The sequence below is a fragment of the Octopus bimaculoides genome, chromosome 5, assembly GCF_046866305.1.
Source record: "Octopus bimaculoides isolate indiv1 chromosome 5, ASM4686630v1, whole genome shotgun sequence".
NCBI lineage: Eukaryota > Metazoa > Mollusca > Cephalopoda > Octopoda > Octopodidae > Octopus > Octopus bimaculoides.
The window spans coordinates 17,987,957-17,999,959 of NC_142932.1; the positions used below are offsets into that span (position 1 = coordinate 17,987,957).

Sequence of the window (12,003 nt, forward strand, 5' to 3'; positions counted from 1 at the left end):
CAAAACAACAAAGACCTGACAATTAAAGAAGCAGACAATGGAAGTGCTATAGTCCTGATGAACACAGAATACTACCAAAACCTAGTATTATCTATGCTAAAAAAAACGATGTCTTCTACGAAAAAGTTTAAACTATAAACAACAAAAAAAAACAATGAAAAATCTTTCATCATAATACTTCTACACGGAAAAGGCCTGACAGAAAAAGAAAGAGACTACGTCACGAACTTCAAACGTAAACCTAGTCTTTTTTACGGCCTACCCAAAATACACAAGAGCAAGATCATTTATGAAGCCTGCAAACAATCACCAGGCAAATACATAAATATACATGTGTCAGAAGACTTAAAGTTAAGGCCCATTATAGCTGGCCCAGCCTGTGAAACTCATCGCTTAAGTAATTTTCTAGACATCCTACTGAAACCCTTGCTGAAATACAATCAAAAGTTTCATTAGAGACTATTTAGACATACTAAAAACAATTAATGAAGAGCAATTATTGGTTTCCTTCGATGTTATCAATCTTTACACCAACATCCCACATGGAATAAAAGCAATCAAATTCTGGCTGGAAATGTATCCCGATGTACTTCCGGAACGCATAAATCAGGTCTTTATTATTGAATCTTTAAATTTATACTTCAGAACAATTATTTCGTATTTGATGATATTTACTATCGTCAAAAATGCGGAACTTATTTTTATTTTTATGGTCCTTATTATAATTTCTTAAGCTAGGTATTTTATTGGTGTTAATATGGTTGTGTAGGCATTTATCAGGTTGTATTACATTTTTATTCCTCTTGTTTGAGCAGGATAGGTTATTATTAGTAGGTCTTTTCTTATCATTATTTACGTTAATTAAATTTTTATTATTGGTAACATTATTTAGGATAATTAGATTATCATTATTAGTGTTATTATCATTATTGTTACTATCACATTTAATAGATTTAGGAATAAGGAAAGAAATTTTTTGGTCATAGCCCGCTCTTGATAAAGCTTCATTATAGTAATGGGAATTTGATTTAAAGATGTCATGGTTTGAGGACAGTTTAGTAAATCTATCGGAAATGTTTTTTACAATAGATTTTAAAATATTTGGTGGGTGATTCGATGATCTATTTACATATTTTCTTTTCTTTCTCTCATGCTTGATTTACCCCTAACCTGCTGTCCACCACTACTTAACCTGCCTTCCTCTAAATTTGAAATTACTACTATCCCTCCAATTAGATTTTAAATTCTTGTTTAATTCACTTGTCTGTGAAACGGCAGCATAGTCGAGATGTATTTTCTTCTCTTACTCTTGTTTTTTGCAAACATCTTCAAAATGACTTTCTAAAATGAAATTCCTTTATGCAGCTGAGGAGTACATTTTCATTGTATTTTCTGTAGTGCTATCACTACATGAATAAATGGAGCTTGTACGAAACGTACGTACTGCTATAACCTATTGCATTTTTGTTGCTTTACTTCAAATTTTATTCACCAAATCTCTTGATTTTGTTTTTGGTTTTTATCCTAACAAATTCTGGTGCCTCAAACATTTTAAGTACCACATTTAATCTTTTGATTAAATCTATATTATTATTATTATTATTATTATATATATATATATATATATATATATATATATATATATATATATATATATATATATATATATATATATACATATACAAGACTGGAGATGAAGAAAAGTGCTTGGTCATTCCTCTAAAATTCCATATAAATATGATTTCTGATGAAGTTTTGATTAAGCAATACACGCTTTCTCCTTTCAAATTCTGTCTACAAATTATTTATGTATATATGCTTACAAACAATGATGATTATTGATGAACTTATAAATAATTATGAATTTACTTTACTGCTTATTTTGAGCACTTTTGTGTAAACTGTTTAAACACAAAGTCCCTCTTAAAAATTTCTTATCATCGTCAAAGATTCTATTTCTTAACATTTTCTTATAATTGTCAAAGACTCTATCACTGTATTTTAATACACCTATATTAACAATTGTTTAACACCACAAAGCCTTACATTTTTACTTTTGAAAATCCTATTAAAGAAAAGGTAAATCAGGCCAAATCAATAAACATCTTTAAGAGACCTCTGCATTTTCAAATCGTTTTCCCTATATATATATATATATATATATATATATATATGAAGAATAATGATAAATGGAGCAAAACGCATATAATCAATAATTGGAATTAAAGGAACTTATTGTTTATATGCGTTTTCCTCCATTTATCATTATTCTTCATATCTACTCAAAATACATCACTTTTACTTGGTATTTCTACCTATTAAACGGGTATGATATCTCAGTTTTTGTGTGATTTTTGCTACCCTGGTAACTATTAACATATCTACATTATCGAAGTTTTTTCAACCGAGATAATATTAATATATACATAAATTAATATATATATATATATATATATATATATATATATATAAAACAGTATTAATAAAATAGATGGAGGGAATAAATTATTTTATTGGGTACGACAATATCATCATCTATTTATACATTTTGTATAATTTCTCCATTGTATATATATATATATATATATATTTCAGCTGTTTACATATATACCTGTCTATATAAATAAACGTGTAATCAAAGCAAAATAAGTACTTCTGAAACAGTTGAATGCGTGTTTGTGTGAGTATGCATTAGGGTTAATATATGTGCGCGCTCGTGTATATGTGTTTGTGAGGATCTTGAAGTGTGTTTCAATGTTAGGTGATATTTTACGATTTGCATACAGTTTATGCATATTTTTTTTTAGAATATGAGCGTAAGATATGTAAGTGGAATAAGTTGCGTGGTGCCGTGTGCGATAGTGTGTACGTGCGCAGGCGAGGATGTGTGCGAGTGTGTGTGTGTGTGTGTGTGTGTGTGTGTATGTATGTGTGTGTGTATACAGGTGTCAATATAGAAGTTCAGTGAACGCTCATGTAAATATGCCAGCAAATATGAACTCAGAGAGAGAGAGAGAAAGAGAGAGAGTGAAAGAGGGAGTGAGAGAGAGAGAGAAACACTCAATTGGCCTAGTTTTACGTACATCATTGCATATATTCAGGCTTCACATACACACACTCATGTACATACACACACTCGTATATATACGTATGGGTTTGTGTGTGTGTACATGTATGTAGAAAGTTAAGTAAATAAATAGATAAATGCATAGATACACAGATATAGTTAAAGGGAGAGAGAGAGTTTACAGAGATAGACGCACACTTATATATATTTACGTACAATGTGCTTATATATATATATATATATATATATAGATAGATAGACACACGTATGTATGCATATATGCATATGTTCATGATATATGTGTGATACAGAATACAGAACATATGGGGATATATGTTGTGCGTATATATATATGTATGACTGTTATTATTTGCATGCGCGTGTTGTTTGTGTGTGTGTTTGTTTGTGTGTGTGCATGTGTGTGTTTGCGTTCTGTACCTATGTGTTGATATTGGTAAATGTCAGTCACGTCGGGTTTGTATAGAGGGCGTCAGCTGAGTTGGTGACATAATGTAACTGATATATAGGAGTTACAGTAGGGTTTAAATGTTAATACAGGGTAGCAGTGTGCGTGTGTTTGTGGGAAAGAGGTGGTCGTAAATGATGGCGAAGGTATGTCAAACAGATAATTAGGGCGGGAGAGGCAGAGAGGCGGCGGACAACTGAATAACGAGCTAGTAAATTATTTACATGTGTATGTCTTTTTATGTTTGTGCGTGTATGTGTGTATAACGGTCTAAATCGGTATGTGAAAGAAAAGTATTTTATTAAGTTATTTTTCCTTTACATCTAAAGTGGACTTAAGCACCAAGTCCGATTTTATTGAATAAAATAGTTAAAATTATTTCGAAGTCGTGCCTCAGTATGGACAAAGTCCAACGTATAAAACCATCAAAAGATACTTATCCCAAACAGCTACACACACCCACAGGCGCACCTCCCCACGCATAAGTATTATATATGTGACTGTCAATACGTGTGTGCATGTGCGTGCGTGTATGTGTGCACCTGTGTATGTATGTATGTCTGCGCGTGTATGTATGTAATGTAAACATAGGTATGCATGTTACAAAAAGACACATAGGTACATAGTTTGAGTGTCGGTTGAATAGCGTGTTGAAGTAAACGCCACCCAAAAACCTATCCCAGACAAGCAAACTAACAGATACATACAAACTGACATGTATGAATGTAGGTGTGTGTATACATAAATTAAATACGTACATATATATATATATATATATATATATACATATATATATGTATGTATATACGTATATATATACGTATGTATATACGTATATATATATATATATATATATATATACGTATATACATACATATATATATATATATATATATATATATATATATATATATATATATATATATATATATATATATATATATATATATATATATATATATACGTATATATATATATATATATATACGTATATATATATATATATATATATATATATATATATATATATATATATACGTATATATATATATATATATATACGTATATATATATATATATATATATATATATATATATATATATATATATACGTATATATATATATATATATATATATATATATATATATACGTATATATATATATATATATATATATATATACGTATATATATATATATATATATATATATATACGTATATATATATATATATATATATATACGTATATATATATATATATATATATATATATACGTATATATATATATATATATATATATATACGTATATATATATATATATATATATACGTATATATATATATATATATATATACGTATATATATATATATATATATATACGTATATATATATATATATATATATATATATATATATATATATATATATATATACGTATATATATATATATATATATATACGTATATATATATATATACGTATATATATATATATATATACGTATATATATATATATATATATATATATATATATATATATATACGTATATATATATATATATATATATATACGTATATATATATATATATATATATACGTATATACATACATACATATATATATATATATATACGTATATACATACATACATATATATATATATATATACGTATATACATACATACATATATATATATATATATACGTATATACATACATACATATATATATATATATATATATATATATACTCTTTTACTTGTTTCAGTCATTTGACTGCGGCCAAGCTGGAGCACCGCCTTAAGTCGAGCAAATCGACCCCAGGACTTATTCTTTGGAAGCCTAGTACTTATTCTATCGGTCTCTTTTACCGAACCGCCAGGTTACGGGGACGTAAACACACCAGCTTCAGTTGTCAAGCGATGTTGGGGGGGGGGACACAAACACAAATACAGAAACATATACACTCACATACATATATATATATACATATATACGACGGGCTTCTTTCAGTTTCCGTCTACCAAATCCACTCACAAGGCTTTGGTCGGCCCGAGGCTTTAGTAGAAAACACTTGCCGAAGATGTCACGCATATATATATGTTAAATCTCTGAACGAGGTATTAACAGTAACTGCACGATAAAGTGAAGTATATTTGCCACTTAAATGTGGCTGACCCCGAGGGGTGGATGTTACTGTTGCTTTTAGCCCCAGGAGGACATCTCCTCCAGCTGGCTATCGACACACATCTGTGCCCTGTCTGGGAAAGATAACTTCCCTTGGCAGATACACACAGGGCACAGATGTGTGTCGATAGCCAGCTGGAAGAGATGTCCTCCTGGGGCTAAAAGCAACAGTAACATCCACCCCTCGGGGTTAGCCACATTTAAGTGGCAAATATACTTCACTTTATATATATATATATATATATATATATATATATATATATATATATATATATATATATATACACAATAGGTACAAGGCCAGAGATTTTCGGGAAGGAGACTAGTTGATTACCTTGACCCAAGTTTGAACTCGTAACAGAAAGATATAAAAAGACCGATCAAATACCGCTTAGCACTTCATATGTGTGTGTGTGTGTGTGTGTGTGTGTGTGTGTGTGTGTGTGTGTGTATACATATATCAAATACCGATGCACGTACATAGTCACACACGCGCAAACACGCTCTCCCTACAGACAGACTCGCACACCCACTTATGTGAAAAACAAAGTAGAGCATCTGATCATGTGAAATGTTTGATTTAAAAAAGAAAATCAAAGACAAAACAAAAATTTTTTTTTAAAAAAAGCACACCACTTCATATAACATTAAGAGAAACCCTCCACTAAACAATACAAGCCGAAGAAACAAAAGATACTTTTATTTCTCTCAACTAATGGCCATAAAACAAATTCTTTTTCTGCTTTTGGCGAGTAGGCAGATGTAACTGTGTCTTCTGAAGTAGGCAGAGTCATAGGTAGAGTAATAACCGAAAGTCACGCTAGGCGGCGAGCTGGCAGACACGTTAGCACGCCGGGCGAAATGCTTAGCAGTATTTCGTCCGCCGATACGCTCTGAGTTCAAATTCCGCCGAGGTCGACTTTGATTTTCATCCTTTCGGGGTCGATAAATTAAGCATCAGTTGCGCACTGGGTTCTATGCCATTGACTTAATCCCTTTGTCCTTGATTGTCCTCTCTATGTTTAGCCCCTTGTGAGCAATAAAGAAATAAGAAACGTTAGCACGCGGTATTTCGGCTGTCTCTACATTCTGAGTTCGAATTCCGCCGAGGTCGACTTTGCCTTTCATCCTGTCGGGTTCGATAGTTTAAGCACCAGTTGTGTACTGGGGATCGATCTGATCGACCGGCCTCCTCCCCCAAAACTTCTGGCCTTGTGCTTAGACTAGAAAGGAATAAACGAAAGTCATGTCAAAGATGACAGATAACAAGCGGTGTGTTGGTATGGCAAAGCAAAGTGCTGTAAAATCTATTCTTGTCTTTTTTTCTTCCACGTGGCTTCAGGTTCAGTCCCACTGAGCGGCATCTTCGGCAAGTGTATTCCTTCTACTATTGTACCAGGTCAACCGATGCCATGTGACTGAATCTGCTGAACGTAATCCGTTTGGAATCCCAATATTTGTCTTCGTCAATTGTTTACTCTGTACGTCCATTCTGTCGTTGTTTGTTCGTTTGAAGCTATAACTCACCAGGAATTTTGTATTGTTAAAATTTCTGGATGCTGCTGTTTTATGAAGGTTTCCTATCTTATCTTTGAAAGCTTGAAATAGGGAGTAATTAACAGTCAACAATTGAGGAGGGGTTAGACTTCTTTTGATATTTTGTCCCGTACTTGTCTCTCATTATGTATTTATGTATTTTTCACTCGTTGTTGATGTCCTGTACCTGATGTATTTTATATATGTGTGTGTGTGTGTGTGTGTGTGTGTGTGTGTGTGAGTGTATGCATGCTTGTATCTGTGTGTGTATGTATGCTTGTATGTGTGTATATGCCTGCTTGTTTGTGTGTCTGTGTGTTTCTCTTCCCATTGATTGACAGTCGGTGTTGGTGTGTTTACATCCTCGTAACTTAGCGGTTCGGTAAAAAAAGAAAATATTAAATAACTACGAGACTAAAAAATGTATATATATATATATATATATATATATATATATATATATGTGTGTGTGTATCCATTTGTTAGACTAAGCCTATGAGTGAGACGAGTAAAAAAAAAAAAATGTGGGTGTGAGCTGTGGTGTTTCATATTAAGCAATGCACTCCTGAAACAAATTTCAGAATTCTAAAGAATACCAGTAACTAGCTCTTCATAGTGGTTTATAACGTACAACTGCTCTTCCGAAAAAAGCCCCCCCCAAAAAAAAAAGCGAGAATAAGAAAGACTTCTGTCTTTAGATATTTGTGGACCATGCTTTAGTAAACTTAGACGGCGTGATGAAAACGAGGCCATGTGTTTTGCCATCAATGTCATATCTGTTTTAGATCTTAGATCAAGGTGAATGCCATTTATGTTCCTGTTTCCTTTGGAAATATCGCTATGCTAACACACATGAAGTAAGCGTTCTGTCACGCATCACGACTCTTTATTCAAAATACTTTATTCCAACGACCTTGGAATGATGAAAGAGAAAGTCGTCCCCTGTGGCATTTGAACTCAGAATGTAGAAGTTGAAGAAATGTCGCCAAGCATTTTGCATGTTCGCTTCTGCCAGTTCGCTTCCTTAAGACGTGACAATATACTGACGAGAAAAGTGATGATAACACAAGTATACAGTGAAAGAGATATTACTGAAGTGGCTACTATGATGGAATTGCATCTGTTTAAATAACAGGCATCCCACAATTCTAATCTTATGTTGTTGTTGTTGGCACTCCGTCGCTTACGACGACGAGGGTTCCAGTTGATCCGATCAACGGAACAGCCTGCTCGTGAAATTAGCGTGCAAGTGGCTGAGCACTCCACAGACACGTGTACCCATAACGTAGTTCTCGGGGATATTCAGCGTGACACAGTGTAACAAGGCTGACCCTTTGAATTACAGGCACAACAGAAACAGGAAGTAAGAGCGAGAGAAAGTTGTGCTGAAAGAGTACAGCAGGGTTCGCCACCATCCCCTGCCGGATCCTCGTGGAGCTTTAGGTGTTTTCGCTCAATAAACACTCACAAGGCCCGGTCTGGGAATCGAAACCGCGATCCTATGACCGCGAGTCCGCTGCCCTAACCACTGGGCCATCGCGCATCCACAAACTCTACAATGTATACAGAGTTATTCGCTTTCAGTTATTTTTAGCCTGAAAAAAAAAAAACGAGAAAAATGTAGGGGTCCGCGCGCACGTGCTTCTATATGTGTGGACGCCGTTTGGCCGAATGTGGATTGTCAGATAGAGAAGTTAAGTGGTGAGCGAAAGAAGTTCGTGAAAGATAACGAGCTTTACATAAAAGAAATTAGCAAGAAGTATGGAAAAAACATAGACGAAGTGGGAGGGTAAGAAATAGCAAAGTTGACATTGCACAAAAATTTCTTCATATAACTTTATAAATTAGATAACAAGGTGATAATGAAATGGAAGAGATTACAGAGAAAATGATGACAATGTTGAAGACGATCCATTTTCATTTCTAACGTTGGCACAAAGGCAAAACAGTTGTCACCGATGTACAGTGGAATACATAGCCCCAAGGAATTATTTGGTACTATTAGAACGGCACCAAATTGAAGAATTCAAATCACACAACTTAGCGGTTCGAAAAATTAAGTGACATACTGTTATAGTTATCAGAATCGATATGCTCGAGTAAAAACCCTTAACGGTAGGCGAACGCTATTTAATTAATTACTACAGTTCATTATTGCCATAGCTTTGATTTTGGTTCAACTTGATTTGTACTGAACTGAGGAAAAACAACAATATCTCTCCTAAGGATCCTAACACAGATAAGAAGGGATCGCTTGCTGTATCCTGTTGTCTAACTGTTTCAAGAAAAAGACATCGATAAAATATGTACTGTGCTGAAATATTTATAAATGGCATCGTCTAGTGACTGATGGCATTAAAAGACTATGTATATATATATGCGTGTGTTGTGAATGTGTGCGATCATAATGTAAACATATTAATACGCCCTATCTAACGAACTATTAATAATGTGTATACCAGATGATGTTTGCGCTACGTAAAATATATTTTAATATATTTGCTTTTTTTTAAAGCCCATAAGGGGCTAAACATAGACAAGACAAACTAAGGGATTAAGTCGATTATATCAACATCAGTGCGTATCTGGTACTAAACTAATCGACCCAGAAAGGATGAAATATAAAGTCGACCTCGGCGGAATTTGAACTCAGAACGGAAATACCGTTAAGCATTTCGTCCGGTGTGCTAAAGTTTCTGCTAGCTCGCCGCCATAATATATTCTTTTCTACTCAAGGCACAAGGTCTGAAATTTTGGGGGAGGGGGGCCAGTCGATCAGAACGACCGCAGTACGCAACTGGTACTTAATTTATCGATCCCGAAAGGGTGAAAGGCAAAGTCGACCTCGGCGGAATTTGAACTCAGAACGTATCGGGAGACGAAATTCCACTAAGCGTTCCACCCGGCGTGCTAACGATTCTGCCAGCTCGCCGCCTTTCGTATATTACAAACATCCCGACATGCTTACACACACACACACACACACACACACACACACACACACACACACACATATATATATTTATATATGTGTGTGTGTTTGTGTACACTCATGCATATATATATATATATATATATATATATATATATATATATATATATATAGACATAAGTGCACACACACGCACAGAGACGTATATATATATATATATACAACATGCATTCCTACATACAAAAGTACTGATAAATGCATTCGCATTTTCGAGCATGCATGCATACATACATGCAAATACACACACACACACACAAACACATACACACACACACACAAACACATACACACACACACACACACACACACACACGAGGGGCTGCTGAAAGGTTCTTGGCTTTAAGGGTGTCTCGAGAGGCCTGGTCAGAGGCTTAGTGAAAACTGAATCTGAGAGGAGAATGTGTTGAATAAAATCATAATTTATCCTTTTGCAGTTTCTTTTATCTGAAGCCAGGAATTTTTTAGCATTCCCTCGCGTATGTATATATATATATATATATATTTATATATATGGTTGTGTGTGTGTGTGTGTGTGTGTGAGTAATGCATTCTACTATAGGCACAAAGCCTCAAAATTAAGGGACGGGGGAATGGTCGATTACATCGAACCCAACCCTCAGCGGGTAATTAATTTATCGACCCCAAGGGATGAAAGGCAAAGTCGACTCTGCAGAATTTGAACTTAGAACGTAGTGGCAGAGGAAATACTACTAAACATTGTACCATGCGAGCCACCTTAATAATAATAACAATAACTATAATAATCATGTGCTTAAAACTAATTAGTGATCACAGTGTACTGGCGATAGAAAATAGTGTAATATTCGAGCATATAAGCTCTCGACGGAAAAAAAAAGTGGGTATTAGTTCGTTGGGGGCTTTATATGACCGAATATAAGACTGTTTTCTTCAGCCAATACAAGGTGATCGCTTATAAGCTTTAAGCTTATAATTATCATTATCAATTGCAGAATTTTCACTCGTCACTGCTTCTCTATTTAAAGTATGCATGTGTGTATATATATATAGTAATAGTAATAATAATAATAATAATAATAATAATAATAGGGATAAAAATCCAAATTTACAAGTAAAAACTCAATTAAATTCATTAAATGTGACCGTGGATTATAATCGATGAGTTCATGAACCTTGGTTCTTTTCCCTAAAACTATATATATATATATATATATATATATATATATATATATATATATATATATATATATAAATGTGTTTGTGTGTATGTGTGTGTGTGTGTGTATACTTAGATATGTTTATTTCTATGATATGTAAAAAAAAAACATAAGCTGAGTTTGAAGACGCGAAGTGTAATCCTAAAACCAGTTCACTCACCTACAATTTCTTTGAAATCTTCTCTTACAAATGAAGACACGTGTCGGCCGAGATGCCGTCTGTAGTATGAAGCATTCCGTCTGGTGATGCCCTCGCTATCAGTGGTACCTTCGGTAGTACTACGCTTTTTGCATGTTAAGCAGCTAAACACCTTGGTCTGTCCCATTGTCTCTTAATAACTGGATTCCACTCAGGCTGTATATATATATACATACATATATATATATATATATATATATATATATATATATATATATGTATATATATACAAGTGTGCGTGTGTGTGTCTGTGTGTCTGTGTGTTTGTAATTATATGTATGTCTGTGGGTGTGTAGGTGCGTTGGTGCTATGCGTGTGTAACCGGATTGGACAGTCTCACATTCTCTCTACCCTC

At 33.6% G+C, this 12,003-nt stretch overlaps 1 protein-coding gene across 5 annotated transcripts in view; it reads right to left on the reverse strand.

The window, feature by feature from the left end:
* Nucleotides 1–12,003, reverse strand: part of LOC106877427 (hemocyte protein-glutamine gamma-glutamyltransferase) — a 105,209-nt gene that overhangs the window by 22,842 nt on the left and 70,364 nt on the right. Inside the window, exon 2 of one of the 5 annotated variants that reach the window (XM_089352013.1) lies at nucleotides 11,610–11,804. The exons of the other annotated variants lie outside the window; for them this stretch is intronic. Coding sequence (XP_089208139.1) covers nucleotides 11,610–11,775 — 166 coding nt within the window. The 5' untranslated portion in view covers nucleotides 11,776–11,804. The remainder of the gene's footprint in view (nucleotides 1–11,609; nucleotides 11,805–12,003) is intronic. 5 annotated transcript variants of the gene reach the window in all.